Consider the following 17,318-nt stretch of genomic DNA (forward strand, 5'->3'; position numbering starts at 1 on the left):
TACCATATATGTATATGTATCATCTTTTATATATATATAATATATATAAGATTACAAAGATTGAATGATACATTTTAACACCCAGAACACCTTAATATAGAACTGCGCAATGCTGCATTTATGCAACTGAGTATTTCGAAAAGGAAAAATGACTGTTGTTCTTGGAATGGTGCCTCGCCATTCATTCAAACGCTTTTTGTCACCGCCGCCCTTTTCAATAATAGATTCTCTTCCTCTCAAAAGAACAAAAAAAGAAAAATAACCAACAGGCTTCAACTATTGCTTTCAAAAAAAGAACAGAATGAATCTATTGCATCATCAAATCAAAGTAGCTGTGACAGAAGCAGCAGCATGAAGAAAGTCGCCCCTCAATCGAGCACATTATGTCTTGTACATCTTTCCTTCTCCCGAGAAACCCAAGCAAGAAGCTCCTTCATCACATACAATTAGCAGTCTTAAGTGCAGTGATGATTTGTTGCCCGTTTTGACAGGAACGTTGAAAAAGTGTTTCCCTAGCATTGAAGCTATTTGATCAGATCATCCATTTTGTTGCCCTCTTATTTCAATTTGGTCGCCTTGAAATTTTCAGCCCCAACTTCCAATCTTATTTTTGCAGCAATGCTAACATTGGGATCAAAAGTCATGGATATTCATTACTACGTACATTTGAACACCAAACCAACACCCCGCCACCATCTTCACCACAGTGTGCAGATGCTGTCAAACACGGACGTTGCACCTAACATTTACTATGTACAACCAGCATTATAGATTTAAGGCAAGAAATACAGCAGTCAGCAACACAACATGATCCAAGGGAAGACATTCACATTGATCCCTTCCCTTCTGTGTCAATTTATCAGGAAGTTACGAGAAGACCAACTGTTATGCATTAGAGAGACAGCCAGACACCACAAGCCGGGGTTGGGTATGCATGGAATGTGAAGCTGATCATGATCAAATAAATGGTGAATCGTTCAAAGCCCAAACATCGTTTCTGTGGATGAACGTAGGAGCTATTTCTGTACGAGTAGAAACCGTCATTCTGGCAACTGCACAATCACCAAGAGGAAAAATCGGATCTCCTCGAAGTTAGTCCACCTTGCATGGGAAATGTTTGAGACGATAAATGAATGCCTTTAAGTGGTTGTCCCACCTATAAAGGAATATGCTGGTAAAGGATGTGCTTCTTGGAAATGCAGCAGCGCTAACATGATGCTGTAACATGAATTACCATGAAGAATGGTAACTAACATCAGCTGCCGATCACACTGCATGTGTTATACCTCATCCAGAATTAACCAGCATGAAAAGAATCAACACAGCAAATGCAGCCTGAAGGGCCAGTTTGTTTTCTGCTATATAATCAGCTATCTTCTGCCACCTGTAAGTTCAACCAGTAGACAGCTGCTGATAAAGCCTGTTATTTACAAATTTACTGTACAGTCAGAGAAGCATGCACATAATGGGGGCAAGGAAAAGAAAAAAAATGGAAATTGTCAACTCTCATTGTTGTATAAATTGGCTTGCCAACCTGCTAGAATGAGATCATGCAGCATAAATACATTTTAAAACAAGCAAAATATCAATACAGAAACAAATAATGCAAATCCAATTGATTTAAGGAAAACTATAACCAACAACAAGTAATACAGAAATGAAAACTTCGAAACATCATGTAAGATACGCTGTGGGGCTAGAACTTTTCACACCCATCAATAATAGTCAGCTAACACGTATTTCATGGTTATATCTCCAATGTTTTTTTTGTTATTGGAGGATATGACTCAAGCTGCACTTATATCCACAATACACGCCAAGAATGCTAATCACCATAAGATTCTAGAAAAAATTAATATTGGCAACATTACTTGGGGAAAACCAAATGCACTGGCATTATCAAAGCAGGTAACCTCAATCACAGTTCCAGTAAAGAATAATAACCAACAAACACCTTTGTTAATGTATATCATTGACAATGTATATATACATATCAATATATGTATATATATTGTGTATTTACCAATGTTGTTAAAAACATGCCTCCCCTTAAGGCGTAAAAAGCACGCCTCGCCTCAAGGCAAGGCCCTTTGTGCCTTGACACGCATGTGTGTAGAGTAAATGGCCCAAGGCGTACACCTCAGGCTGAGAGCATGCCTTAAAAGTATTGGGTCAAATGGGGTCAAAGGCCCAATTTGACCCAAATCTGGTTTGTAAAAAAAATAGAAGGGGGGAGGCCCGATGGTTAGGGCACTCCCCTCTTTTAATCCCCCCCCCCCTCTGTATCTCTCTCTATCCCATGCCAAAAGAAGAAGAAGAAGAGGAGGTACGTACCCCCTCTCCCTTCTCTCATCTCTTCTTCTTCTCCTGTTTTTCTCCTTCTCTTCTTTCTTCTTTTCCTTCTTCCCTTCTTCTTTCTCTCTTCTTTTTCTTGTTCCCTTCTTCTTCCCCCCTTCCTTTTCTTCTTCAGTTCTTCTTCTTCCATTCTTCTTCCTCCATTCTCCTCCTTTTCTTTTTCCTTCTCCTTCTCCTGTTACTTTTGTTCTTCTTCTACTTCTTTCAGTCTTCTTCTGCTTCTTTTGTTCTTCTCCTTCTTTTGTTTCTTTTGTTCTTCTCCTTCTTCCAGTGTTCTTCTTCGATCTTTTTTTTTTCTTCCCACTTTTTTTCTTCTTCCCTTGTTCTTCTTCTTCAAAATGATTGGATTTTTTTTTGTAATTGATTGGCTGTATATAAAAATTGTATGTCAATTTCGTTAGTTTGTTTATATAAAAATAGTATATTTGAAATTGTTACTTTCAGTTTATGTAATTATTTGCAAATATGCATGTGAGTGTATATGTACTGTTAGATCATGGAAATTAAAAATAATTTTTTTAAAAGAAAATGTTTGTTTTTTGTTTGTGAGACTAAGTGTAGATATGGATTATTATATGTGATTTTAGTAGTTTGACAGAGCTAATCTTTCAAACAAGCATGCATGAAAAATTAGCTTAATGTTTATTTAGAACTTTAGATGAATTTGTGTGCATTATATGAGGATGTAGAGGAATTTGATTCAAATTGGAGAGATTCTAATGACAAACGCTCAACTATTGGTTTTGGTGTCTTTTTAAGTGACTCTAGTGTCCTGAAAGTACAAAAGGAAATAAAAAGTGTTTTTGTCATCTACTGAAGCCGAGTACCGTGTTATGGCTACCAAAACATCAGAAATGGTATGGCTGAGAAGGTTAATTGAAGACATGGGGTTCATTTGCAAAAAATCTCAAGACTATATATATGCACACACACTTTTATACTTGTAATATGCATGTAATAGGTCATGCCCACTAGGGGCATTTTAGTTTTTTCCTATTATGTAATAGGGTCTGCCCATTAGGGGTATTTTTATAAAATGCATTTTTATAAAGTGCTACTGGAGTGCTGTGCGATCGTAGAATGCCATTGCGGTTGAAGGGAAAGTTTTATAGGACGACTATTAGACCCGCTTTACTATATGGTACGGAATGTTGGGCTGCCAAGAGACATCATATTCAAAAAATGAGTGTAGCTGAGATGCGGATGCTTAGATGGATGTGTGGAAATACAATAAAAGATAAGATTCGGAACGAAGAGATACGTAAGAAGGTAGGTGTTGCACCCATTGAGAATAAGATGCGAGAGAATCGTTTACGGTGGTTTGGACATATTCGGCGAAGGCCTAATGATGCTCCAGTTAGAAGGTTGGAGAAATGGGAAAATATATTAGTTAAAAGAGGTAGGGGTAGGCCTAGGAAGACTTGGATGGAGATGATAGGAAAGGATATGAATGCTTTGAACCTCACCGAGGACATGGCGTTGGATAGAAATGATTGGAGGAAAAGGATTCATGTGGAAGACCCAAAATGAATTTCTTTTTTGGTTCATATCGCTGACCCCAATTGTTTTGGGATGAAGGCGTAGTTGTTGTTGTTGTTGTTGTTGTTGCATTTTTTTATATTGTTTAAAGCCTTATGGTTGTTGGGACTAGTCCAACTAGCCGTTGGACTAGCCCAACGGCTAGTTGGTCTAACCTTGTGAGCTCTCTTTTGGCTCTATAAAATGGGATCTCTCCCATTGTATGAGGTATGCTTTCTCAAGCATTTTATGTTGAATAAAATATTTATTTTTTACATTGTAGCCCCTTAGTGACTTGTGTTTGTGCGTCTCTTTGAGAGTTTTCTATCTTGCCCATAAGTGGCATATTGTTATTGGCACACTCTTGTATACATGTAGCCCTTAGAGGCATCCATTTGTGTACTTCTAATTTCATTTCAACCTTAAGCAAATGTAAGTCATCAATTGACGACATAGATGGGAAAAGAACAATTTCTTGGCCAAGCAATAAGTGTGCAAAGTAAGCCTCATTAACGGGCTACTGCTACAGGTAAAAGACCTAATGTTTCTTAAAATCTATTTCAACTTCCTTCTACTTCCCCAAGCATTCCACTGTCAGTATGCTGTTTAAAGTTTTATTTTGGGTAACCCACTGATAGTTGACTACTACACGAAGAAGCTGACAATATAGCAAACATATTTTCAGTCTGCTGTTTTAATTTTTATTCCAGATAGCCCACTGAGAGTTGGCTACTCCATGAAGAAGGCCAATATACCAAAAAGGAACTTTCAGGATTATCAGTAAAAGCACTGGAGTTAGAGAAACTCAGCAGCACTTACAATCGGCCTTCATAACCATCCATGGTTGCATAAAAGAATGCTAAAGCCCTCATAACCATCACATTATCTACAGCTTCAGCGCCCACTTTGGTCATCATTTATTGTCAATGCAATAGAACCAGGGACTGAAACATTCCACACAGCAACTCTCGCTTAGGCTTCCATTTAATGCAGATCATGTTTTCAGTTTCTATACAGTTAATTTATCCATAAAATGTTTAGCTCCTTCGTTCAAAAACCAATAAATGAAACCTAAACGGAATACATATAAAGCTGAAGAAGTAATTTTTATCAACTAAAACAATCATTAAGGATCAACTGATAAAGTGTGATTAGTGTCTTAGGACATTATGAGAATCAGAGGCAATCTCACTAAGCTGAACTATTTGTGGAGCAAATATGAGTAATGCTGCAATCTAACCACTACCAGCAGAAGGTAGTCACATCAACATTGTGATCAATGTAATACCATATTTCTATTTTAAACAATTATATAAGTACCCTCAATCAACATGCACTACAATATCTAGTCTCTTTGTTAACTAATGTCACATCTCACCCATTTCCAGTTTACCACACATAAGGTAAGAAAACTTGGCTAACCCTTTGATGTTAAAAATTGGTTAAATCCCTCTATCCTCTTGGGCTTTCAAATGTTTGGAAATACATAATTCAATACTGATATGCTGAAAACTCCAGAGACAAGGAAAAGCTAACAGCACAAAATGCTAGACAGAATGACAACCAAAAAATGAATGATCTTTTTATCTCAGAGATGATAACCGGGAATTAAAAAGTCACAGTACCAAAGAACATACATTACGCTACTCCAAATATACAACCACAGCCAAGAGACACATAAAAAATGCATACCAGCCACCACTTGGAAATATGCTTTCTCTTGAAGTATTTCCTCCTTTACAAATTCTTCCAATATGGCACGTTGACGTTCATTTAAAGTTCTGAAGGGAAAGGATGAAACAGTGTAACCATACATTTTGATTAGTGAATATCAATGCAGGATCATTTTGTTCTGAAAGGCCAATATGCAATACTTTGAGACTATGTACGCCACATTAACCAGTTTTAAATAAAATTGTGATGCTGATGCAAAAAGCAAATTTTTTCATGGAGTTTATAGTATTGCAACATTTTAACAGAATACTGAACATCCAATTTGTTTCTGAACAATAATAGAAGTAATAAAGGTTGAGTTCTTTTTTAACGGTTAACTAAGTAATGCAATCAATATATTACTGGCTAAATATATTTATTGACAAAAAGAACAAGGTTGACTCTATCTTAGAAATCTAGGCTCTCCTACTCAGTATCCCACAAGGTTGATGACACCCAACAGCAATTCCTTGTTCCCTACTCATAAGAATAATCTCTGAAGCATGTTCCAGCTCCAGTAAAATACTGTTTTTGAAAGAGGCCTGACTAGGACCATTACTGACAAGACAGGAGCTTCCTCTACCAGATAACCACCATGTTTATGCTAATATATCCTATGACCCCTCAAAATAGTTCAATCGTGCATTCCCATAATTATCTTTTTTGTATTTAACAAGAGGAGACCACTGTTCAGGTGGTGGGGCCTGGGAGTGATTGATGCCCTTGCCATATGGCCCATCCCCAAGCAGTTAAATCCCCTTGGCCACACCCCTTGCCCACCAGGGAGACTGCTACTTTGGCCTTAAGGCAAGGGATGCACACCCCTAGAATAAAACCATTGACGTCCTTCAACTTGAGTGCCTTAAACCGACCCACCTAACCAGGTTTGTGGAGGCCTTGAACATACATTCTGATAATTATTTAGGCTCAGACTTTTTCTCAACACATGCCACCATCCAGTTGGAAGAGCATCATCTCTCTTACTCGGTAGATTATAGCAGCAATAGTTCTTTATTAGAGCATTAGCAATAACTGTAAATAAGTATTGCATATTTTTGCTCCTTGGATACTTTCACATGGTGCCTCCTCAGATCACAGCTGACTTACCATGAAAGGCAAAATCATACCATCAGTCAAGCTTATAAAAATTTAAAAGCCAAAGTTCATGTGCTTCATTTTAATTAATGTACCCATTATCTGAGTATTCAATTTTAATGCATGTGCATGGCTACATGTAGTTTGATTTTTTTATTGCAATAGATGTAGATGTGTACTAGATAATTTAAACTTTAACATACATAAGAAGCTATGTCACATGGACTCGGCTAGGGAGGCGCCGCACCCGAGTCGACACGCCCCGACACGGGTGCGGCTTCGGACAGGGCCCGGACTCGGTCAATGCCGAGTCGGACTCGGTCAACGAGTCGAGGCCGAGTCCGTCCTTTTTTGGACTCGATCAACGTTGACTGAGTCCAAAAATTGTCCATTTTTAAGATAAAAAACAAAAAAAAATGATCTTTTTATATATTTTTTTTAAAATATATATATATAGCATGAGTCTCAAACATAAAAAAAATCCAGGGGGCGCTGCCCCCCTACGGCATACCACGCCGGGGGGAGCCCCCAGACCCCCCTTTCTGCAGGGGCAAAAGTACAATTTGCAAAGTTTATAAAAACACTCATGCTGATGCCAAACTTTAGAGGACAATATCCACATATATGCACACAGGATATATTATTATTATTATATTTTTTTTTTTAAATATATATATATAGCCGTGTCCCCGTGTCCAAAATTTTTAAAATTGCGCCGCACCCGTGTCGCACCCGCACCCGCACCCATGTGACATAGATAAGAAGACTCCCACTCATTCAATATTTTCCTGTTGACACTAAGATGAACTTCTTCATCAACAACAAAGTTGTATGCGATAGTGGCTAAAAATACACAATCATGAGTACCAACAACAGCGCCTTCATCCCAAACAATTGGGGTCGGCGATATGAACCAAAAAGAAAATCATTTTGGGTGCTCCACATGAATCCTTCTCCTCCAATCATTTCTATCCAATGTCATGTCCTCGGTGAGGTTCAAAGCATTCATATCCTTTCTTATCATCTCCATCCAAGTCTTCTTATGCCTACCCCGACCTCTTTTAGCTAATAGATTTTCCCATTTCTCTATCCTTCTAACCGGAGCATCATTAGGCCTTCGCCGAATATGCCCAAACCATCGTAAACGATTCTCCCTCATCTTATTTTCAATAGATGCAACGCCTACCTTCTTACGTATTTCCTCGTTCCGAATCTTATCTTTTAGTGTATTTCTACACATCAATCGAAGCATACGCATCTCAGTTACACTCATTTTTTGAAAACGATGTCTCTTGACAGCCCAACGTTCTGTACCATATAGTAAAGCGGGTCTAATTGTCGTCCTATAAAACTTTCCCTTCAACCGCAATGGCATTCTACGATCGCACAACACTCCAATTGCACTTTTCCATTTCATCCACCCAATCTGAATCATATGATTTACATCTCCATCAATTTCTCCATTCTTTTGAATGATAGATTCCAAATATTTGAAACAGTCATCCACCGCTATTTGTTGCTCACCAAGCTTCACTACACTCTCATCACTACTTCGTTGCTTACTAAACTGGCATTCCATATATTTTGTCTTACTCTTACTCAACGTAAAACCTCTTGCTTCCAAAGTCTGTCTCCATAATTCTAACTTAGCATTAACCCCAGCTCTAGACTCATCAATCAAAACAATATCATCGGCAAACAACATACACCACGGCACATTTTCTTGAATTGATCTCGTAAGTTCATCTATCACTATAGCAAAATGGAAAGGGCTTAATGCAGATCCTTGATATAACCCAACCGCTATAGGAAAATTGTTTGTCACCCCTCCACAAGTGCGGACATTGGTTACTACTCCTTCGTACATATTTTTAATTATACTAATGTACTTGAGAGAGACACCTTTCTTCATCATTGTCCACCAGAGAACATCCCTAGGTACTCTATCGTATGCCTTCTCCAGATCAATAAAAACCATATCAAATCTTTGTTCCCCTCTCTATATCTCTCAATAAGTTGTCTAAGAAGATATATAGCTTCCATAGTTGATCTTCCAGGCATAAAACCAAATTGATTCTCCGATATCATAGCAACCTTCCTCAACCTATACTCAATCACCCTTTCTCAAAGTTTCATAGTATGACTCATGAGTTTTATACCACGATAGTTTGTGCAATCTTGTATATCACCCTTATTCTTATAGAGAGACATCAAATTACTCTTCCTCCACTCATTAGGCATCTTATTTGTTCGCCAAATCTTGTTAAAAAGATTTGTCAACCATTTTAAACCTTTCTCTCCCAAGCATTTCTAAGCCTCGATAGGTATAGCATCGGGGCCAACTGCCCTTGTTGATTTCATTTTCTTCAAAGCCTCTGCAATTTCTTTCTTTTGAATCTTGCGCATGAAGTCACGATTCATCTCATGAAAAGGAATGGACAAATCTCCAAGATCATGAGCATGACTTCCATTAAATAGCTTATCAAAATAATCTTTCCATCTCTCCTTAATCTCCTCATCTTTGACTAAAACCCTTTATGTTTCATCTTTGATACATCTAACCATACTCAGATCCCTCGATTTCATATCTCTCATCTTTGCAAGCCTATAAATATCCTTTTCACCCTCCTTGGTATCCAACTTGTCATAGACCTCCTTATATACCTTATCCCTCGCGTTTCGAACTACTTTTTTAGCTTCCTTCTTTGATACCATATACTTCTCCAAATTCTCATTATCACGACTCTTACTTAGATTTCTATAACACTCTATTTTAACCTTAATAGCTAATTTGACATTTTCGTTCCACCATGATGTATCCTTACCTAGCGGTGCACCGCCTTTAGACTCACTCAAAACCTCCTTCGCCACCTTTCGCATGCAAGCCGCTATCTTATTCCACATTGATTTTGCATCCTCCTCGAGACACCAATTAGCTTCCTTAGCTACCTGTTCTACAAACATTCCTTGTTTATCTCCTTTCAGTGCCCACCACTTAATTCTAGGATCTATCCTATGTCTATTCCTTTTGTGGCATTTTCTAATTTTAAGATCTAAAATTAAGACTCTATGTTGTGTAGCTACACTTTCTCCCGATATAACCTTACAATCGATGCAACAACCCCTATCTCTCTTTCTGAGTAGGAAAAAATCTATCTGACCCTTATTAACCACACTTTTAAATGTTACTAGGTGAGACTCCCTCTTCCTAAACCACGTGTTGGCTAAGATCAAATCATAGGACAAACCAAAATCTAAAATCCTTTCTCCACTTTCGTTTATTTCTCCTATATCATAGCCTCCATGGATACTCTCAAATCCATCCCTACTAATGCATACATGTCCATTAAGGTCTCCGCCGATGAAAATCTTTTCACCATGAGATATCCCTTGTACTACTTCGTCTAAATCTTCTCAAAATTGACGCTTAATAGAATCGTCTAAACCGACTTGAGGTGCATAAACACTAATAAAATTAATAATATTCGTACCTGCTACTAATCTAATAAGTGTAATCATATCCCCCTTCCTACAGACCTCAACTACATTATCTATAAACTCACGACTAATAACAATCCCAACTCCATTCTTATTCCTATGTATTCCTGTATACCAAATCTTATATCCCCAAGGTTGTATCACTTTTTCTTTCTCACCTACCCATTTGGTCTCTTGTAAACATAAAATATCAATCTTTCTCCTACACATAACATCTACCAACTCTACCAACTTACCAGTTAAAGACCCTATGTTCCAAGTGGCTAACCTAATTGTATGGTTTTGAACTATCTCTTTTACCCTCACCCGTCCAACAAAGTGCGGGAACCCTTGCCTATTTGACCCCACCCCCGGGCGCCGGTTTGACGCATCGCTTCTGGGCAATGTCCTAGCTACCCTTGCCCACTTATCACTGCCTCCGGGCCCATAGAGTACAGAGCGTCGCTTAGTAGGGAACGCTCCAACGAAATTCGCATATTGATTCATATTCATAGGGTGTGACTAAATTTTTACGCTGCTTGTCACGGGCCTACCACAACCCTCCTCCGTTATCCAGGCTTGGGACAGACAGTGTATAACTAAACAGTTATGCACAAGACAAAAAACACGGCCTAAAAATGTATAAAAAGCAAGTTTTTTTTTTAAAGAAACAACATGAAAATGCCAACAAAAGGAGAATTTGGTGGAAGTACGTAAAAAAATACCTTAAATCGTCGCTCATCGATGAGGGCTTCCTCCGTCGCCCGTGTCGAATCTCCCAAAGCGTGAAAACCCCCTCCCTGACGCTGAGAGAGAGAGAGAGATAGAAGTGCAGTGGGAGCTTCGTCTACCTCCGACGACCCAGGTTCCGACGAGCTTCCTGCGCGCGCGCGCGCGAGAGAGAGAGAGAGAGAGAGAGAGAGCAGTTAATCGGGTTTGAGGGTTGGGGGAAGGCACCGACGAGCTTCGTCTGCCTCCGGCGACCCAAAGAGAGAGAGAGTATCCGGTAGTCGAGGGTTTCAGATTGCGTCCCTGCTCTGGTTCAGGCAACCCCAAAAAGAGAGAGAGAAAGAGTAACCGTTAGTCGAGGGTTTTGCTTCACTGTTAGTCGGCGACCCAGGTTCCGGCGACCCAAAGAGAGAGAGAGTATCCGGTAGTCAAGGGTTTCAGATTGCGCCCTACTCTAGTTCAGGCGACCCCCCCTTGATTTACACCAAAAATTGAACGAGAATCCCTGAGCCTTTCAGAAATCCACGAAATCCCTAAATCCACTACGCCTAACGAATGCCGATTCACGATAATTTCAACCCCTCCCTGAGAAACTGCGGCCTTCGGACAGGGTTCGGTGCAGGGCTCCGGCGTGGGTCAATCTAGTCCTACGAATGCCAATTCACGATAATCATGAGTACCATGGGTTAAAAACTCAGTGTGTCAATCTAGTCTCACCCAAGCCAATCTGGATCTTCACCAGACTTGGATGACTCAGTAACCAGGTTTTGGACAAGACCCATCCAGAATTAACTCACACAGAGTCACAAACCAAACAGTTGAGTTATGAGTTGACCCAGATAAGCCACTGGATGGTTCACTGGTTATTGCTTTTTGCATGTGCCATCTGACCTTTTTGTTATTTAAAAAAAATTAACATGACCTAGCCAAATCATGAGTCAAGCATGGATGAGTTCAGTAAAAAGTCATTGGGCTCTCAAACCATGGTTACAACACGCTTTGAGAAATAACTAGGCCCATGGGATTGTACACTAAACCACTCATCCGCAAATAACAACTCATAGTTTTCTTAATGAATATGCTCAGTCATTACTAGATTTTTATCTACATATATCGTTCTATTGGAAAATTTAATGTTTATCTTATTTTTTGTAACATATTTTTAAACAAAAAATTGATGTTTGGGGCATTGGTTGTTAATTTTTTAACATCATGTTTCACTAAATTGTAACACCGTTGACTCAGTTTACCATCATTAAAATAGAAATCCCACAAAATCAAACTGTTAACCCAGTTCAAGTCAGTAAGATTATGGATTCAATTACCTAACATTCTCCTAATTAGTTGGTATATTCAATGCGTTACAGGAAAAAAATACTTTTCTGCCTTCTCCCTAAATGTGTGTAAAAATTCAAATGAATAGAGCTTAGATCACATGTCCAGCCATCAGCAGCAGGAATGACACAAGTATGGTTGAGTGAAATGAGACTTTCATAAAATTTAAACACAAGGATATGCATTCATATGTGAATATTAAATATATCATACATCAGGAATCATACTAAATAAAAAATCACAAAACAAAGCATCAATATTGCCTCTAAAGCATGATCATGATTGATTATTCTAATTATTAGTGAATCTAACTTAAAGTGCATAACCTACGCTCTTCTGCAAGTCTCTATACGTGCCTCTGCATTTATGCCATGTCATGGTTTCTTCATTTTCAAGAATTTTCACATTCATATGAACACCCATATAATTGTGGAGTACATGATCATGAATGTGTGCATCTGCAAGTGAAGAATACAGGGAGAACAATTCTAGTAAGCATCCAAGTGCCCAATATAGTGCCTGACAGTCTAACTCTTGATATGTGTCAGATAAAGGTAAGGAATGAGGCATGGGGTGTCTATTTGAAATGGAGGGGTTAAACGCCACGCTGGGTATCCTGATGGCTTACATCCAGCTTGGACCCCAATTTTGGGCATGCATGGTAACTAAGGTTTAGCATGGGGTTTGGGTGCGAATGCCTGGCCTAGTTACTTATGTTATCAGGTCCCAGACTTTCATCCCCCACCCCCACACTGAGCACATTCGGAACCAGGTGTAAACCCAAGTTTGACCAGGTTAGAACCTGAAGCTAAACCATGTCTACCTCCAATACAAGTCAAAAGCCTGAGCCAATAAAAAGTAGAAGTGGGCATATGAGAGTAAGGCCGAAGAATAGAAACTTCCATGGAATTCCCTAAATTGAAAAAAAGCTTAAAAAGTGCATAGTCAAAGGGATTAATTTCAAAAAAGGAGAACAAAGGTGAAAAGCATTAAAAGCTCTAAGGCAACAAATAAGGACCACTTAAACGAAAGGAGAATACACTTAAACGAAAGGAGAATATACTGAGAATGGAATAGCAAGAACCCTTAACAGAACTCTTGGTATAGCCAAACCAAGTTAACACATAAAGCTATAAGCCTTTTCCATTTTAGAGGACTTCAGTAGCAAGTCACCAATGTCGTTAAGAGCATTTGAATCGTTATACAAAAAATGCCTTATAGTTTTATCAAAATTTCAATATTAACATTCACTATTCTTGGAAGTTTGAAAGAAAATTAAATTTTCAAATTCACCAGCAAAAACTTAGAAAACTATATTCAGAAAGAGGAACACCAGCTTACGATGGCAACTGTATCTGAAATTTCACAAATTGATCACCATGGTCTATAAAGCCAACATACTTCGGCAATCCTGACAGTCAATGTGAGAGGAGAAAATCATGTTAGAGATTAGACAAAGAAAAGGTAAAATAAAATAAATTAAAACAAGTACCTTTGCCTCTTAGTACTAGAAGTTGCCCAGGTTGAACTCCCTTTGGTATCTTCAGTGACAGTTTTAAGAAAGGGCACTCATCAAAACTTTAGCAAATACAATTATTTTGTGAACTCTAGCGATATGTAAGGATCATGATTAAAAACCAATACATGCAAATCATCTACAACATTTGAGAGAACGGTGATATCGATCACTTGAAACATAGTACTTTGCCAACATCCAGGATGCCAGCAACAGTATAAAAATTTACTTATAAACAATGGAATGCAGTAACAGGCTAAAAGCCAACAATATGTAGTTGGGATAAGGCTTAATGATAATTGAACACACCTAACTTAGAGCATAATTCACACAAAATCCGCTATTATATAGTTTCTCGACATGTATCATATTCACAAAAGATGTCCAAGTGTTATTGTCTATGACACCTGGGTACGGGTGCAGGTATGGGTACGACACGGCAATTCCAAAAAATATGGGTATGGGGACACGGCTAAATATATACTGAAAATATATATTATATATCTAAAATATATATTATATTTCTAAAATATACTGAAAATATATATTATATATCTAAAACATATATTATATACTGAAAATATACAACAACAACAACTACGCCTTCATCCCAAAACCATTGGGGTCAGCGATATGAACCAAAAAAGAAATTCATTTGGGGTCTTCCACATGAATCCTTTTCCTCCAATCATTTCTAATATTATATACTGAAAATATAATATATAAAAATATATAATATAGGACACGGCAAATGCCGTGTCCAGGTAGCAGTACCCGTGTCGACACACCCAAGGTGACGTGTCGCGGTAACATAGGTTATTTTGCTTTTGTCGGCCTACATCACCTATGAAAATGTGCTGTATGTTTTTTTTGTGTGTGTGTAATAAAGCAACACAAATAAGATGTATCCACCGGCACTAAGGTCATGATTGTAATGAAGTGCCGGATGAAGTCTCCAAGAGCAAAACAAGAGAGCACGCACATACACAAATAGCCACTAATGGGCAAAAGAACAACACAACCACTTAAAGTGGTAAGGCACCCAAAAGAAGAGGAAAAATATATATTCCACTCAAAAGGCTTCAAAGAAGCATACATTAAAGATATAAATATATATATATTTATATATGTAGATAGACACATAGACATATATATAATTAATATATATATGTGTATGTGTCGAGATCTATATATATAAATATATATATGTACAATATATTTTAACACCCCCCCTCAAACACACGGTGAGATCACCGAGAGTTTGCTAAGGAGAAAGAAGAAACGAGGCGATGGCAAAGCTTTGGTGAAGAAGTCCGCCAACTGGTACTCGGTTGGAACATAAGGCAATTGAATGGTGCCTTGTAGGAACTCATCACGAACATAATGGCAATCCATCTCAATGTGCTTTGTTCTTTCATGAAAGGTGTGATTGCTGGGAATGTAGATAGAGCTCTTGTTGTCGCAGCACAGCTTTGAGGGAGTTGAGAATGAGACTCCCATATCTTTAAGCAAACTTCTTAACCATACGATCTCCGTGGTGGTAGTGGCCATCGCACGATACTCTGCTTCAGTAGAAGAGAGTGAAACTTTCTGTTGCTTCTTACACCTCCAAGAGATAAGTGACTCTCCAAGAAACACACAATACCCTGTGGTAGAAATACGATCATCGGGGTTACCACCCCAATCAGAGTCAGTATAAGCAAGTAAAGTAAGAGGTGAAGAAGAGGGTAAGAATAATCCTTTTGTTATGGTGCCTTTCAGATATCTGATAATTCTCATGACAGCAGCCATGTGAATGGTGGAGGGAGCAGTCTGAAATTGACTTGCACTATGAACTGCATGAGAAATATCGGGCCTAGTGATGGATAAGTATGTGAGCGACCCAATCAATTGACGATAAGGTGTGGGATCAGCTAAAGGAGTGCCATCACTAGCTCTCATCTTGGCATTGATTATTTCTGGCGTCTCCACCTTCTTGTCATCAGTCAGTCCAGATCTGTCAATAATGTCGGAGGCAAGCTTCATCTGAGAGAGGACATACCCTTTGGGAGAGTATGCAACTTCAATTCCTAAAAAATATCTTAGATAACCAAGATCAGACATATCAAAATTTTCTTTGAGAATATTCTTAATAAGGTTAATACCTTTCTTATCATTACCTGTGATAATCATGTCATCAACATATAATAACAGAATTGTAATGTGATCATTAGAATTTTTAACAAACAAAGCAGTATCAGTATAACATGAGGAGAAACCATTATCAAGAACTACTTTGCTAAAAAGATCATACCAAGCTTTAGGTGCTTGTTTAAGACCATAGAGAGCTTTATTTAACTTTAGAATATTTCCTTTACCAATTTCAAGACCTGGCGGAGGATCCATAAGCACTTCTTCATATAAATTTCCATTTAAAAAAGCGTTTTTAACGTCAAGTTGATATATAGGCCATTGTTTAATGGAGGCTAAGGCAATTAAAGTTCTCACACTAGTCATCCTAGCTACGGGAGCAAAGGTTTCCTCATAATCAATTCCATATTCTTGGGCATAGCCTTTTGCAACCAAACGAGCCTTGTATCTCTCAAGAGATCCATCACACTTGGTTTTAACTTTATATACCCATCTACACCCAATTGCCTTTTTTCCTGATGGTTGGGGAATAATACTCCAAGTTTGAGCTTTGTTAAGAGCCTCTAATTCAACTTTCATTGCTTCAATCCAATGTGGATGATCTTTAGCTTCTTTAAAGGAAGTAGGCTCATGATATGAATGAATTAACATGAGACAAGCCCTATAATTAGGTGAGAAAGATTCATAAGATACAAATTTTTGTGGAGGTCTACTATTACGAGAAGATCTCCTAGGTGCATTAATAGGTTCTTCTAATGAGAGATCTTGAGAATATCTTTCAAAAGCAGGTTGATGTTCAATTCCTGACCGCCGGGTATATACATTCATTTCATTAAGATTCTCAACTTGAGAATCATTACCATGCTGAAGTATATCATTATGATGGGAGATGCCATCACAAGTATTATCGCAAGTACTTGCATCTGGTGTTTCAATTCTAGGAGCAAGATCAAATAGGAAGGAATAGTCAAGGTTTTCTCTAGATGTGTGAACATCAAATCCATTTTGTTCTTCAAGAAAATTTACATTTCTTGATATATAGAGTTTATTATTTCGAGTGTCATAGCATCTATAACCTTTTTTATTTTCACCATATCCAATGAATGCACATTCAATAGCTTTAGGTGATAGTTTATCTTGTCCTTGAACAAGCACAAAACATTTACATCCAAATATCCTTAATCTATTAAAATCTGGAGTAATTTTGAATAATTTTTCAAAAGGTGATACATTTTTTAAAGAAGCAGAGGGCATACGATTGATTAAATATGTTGCAGTAAGAAGAGCTTCGGCCCAAAAGTTTTTAGGAACATTTTTAGAAACAAGAAGTGTTCTTGTAGTTTCAATTAAATGTCTATGTTTTCTTTCTGCAAGACCATTTTGTTGTGGGGTTTTAGGACAAGATCGTTGATGTAAAATTCCATTTGTTTTGAAATAATTTTGAAAGTCT

The 17,318-nt window shown here is 38.0% G+C and overlaps 1 protein-coding gene across 3 annotated transcripts in view; it reads right to left on the bottom strand.

The window, feature by feature from the left end:
* Positions 1-279: 279 nt before the first annotated feature.
* Positions 280-17,318, bottom strand: part of LOC149816216 (chaperone protein dnaJ 1, mitochondrial-like) — a 55,682-nt gene continuing 38,643 nt past the window's right edge. For all 3 annotated transcript variants that reach the window (XM_089986605.1, XM_089986606.1, XM_089986604.1), the window contains exons 16-20: positions 13,715-13,763; positions 13,564-13,633; positions 5,566-5,654; positions 1,157-1,420; positions 280-1,052 (exon numbers count right to left, since the gene is read on the bottom strand). In XM_089986605.1, the coding sequence (XP_089842731.1) occupies positions 1,371-1,420; positions 5,566-5,654; positions 13,564-13,633; positions 13,715-13,763 (258 nt within the window). In that variant the 3' untranslated portion in view covers positions 280-1,052; positions 1,157-1,370. The remainder of the gene's footprint in view (positions 1,053-1,156; positions 1,421-5,565; positions 5,655-13,563; positions 13,634-13,714; positions 13,764-17,318) is intronic.

Source organism: Nuphar pumila, chromosome 14, assembly GCF_984573655.1.
Source record: "Nuphar pumila chromosome 14, dmNupPumi1.hap1.1, whole genome shotgun sequence".
NCBI classification, from domain to species: Eukaryota; Viridiplantae; Streptophyta; class Magnoliopsida; order Nymphaeales; family Nymphaeaceae; genus Nuphar; species Nuphar pumila.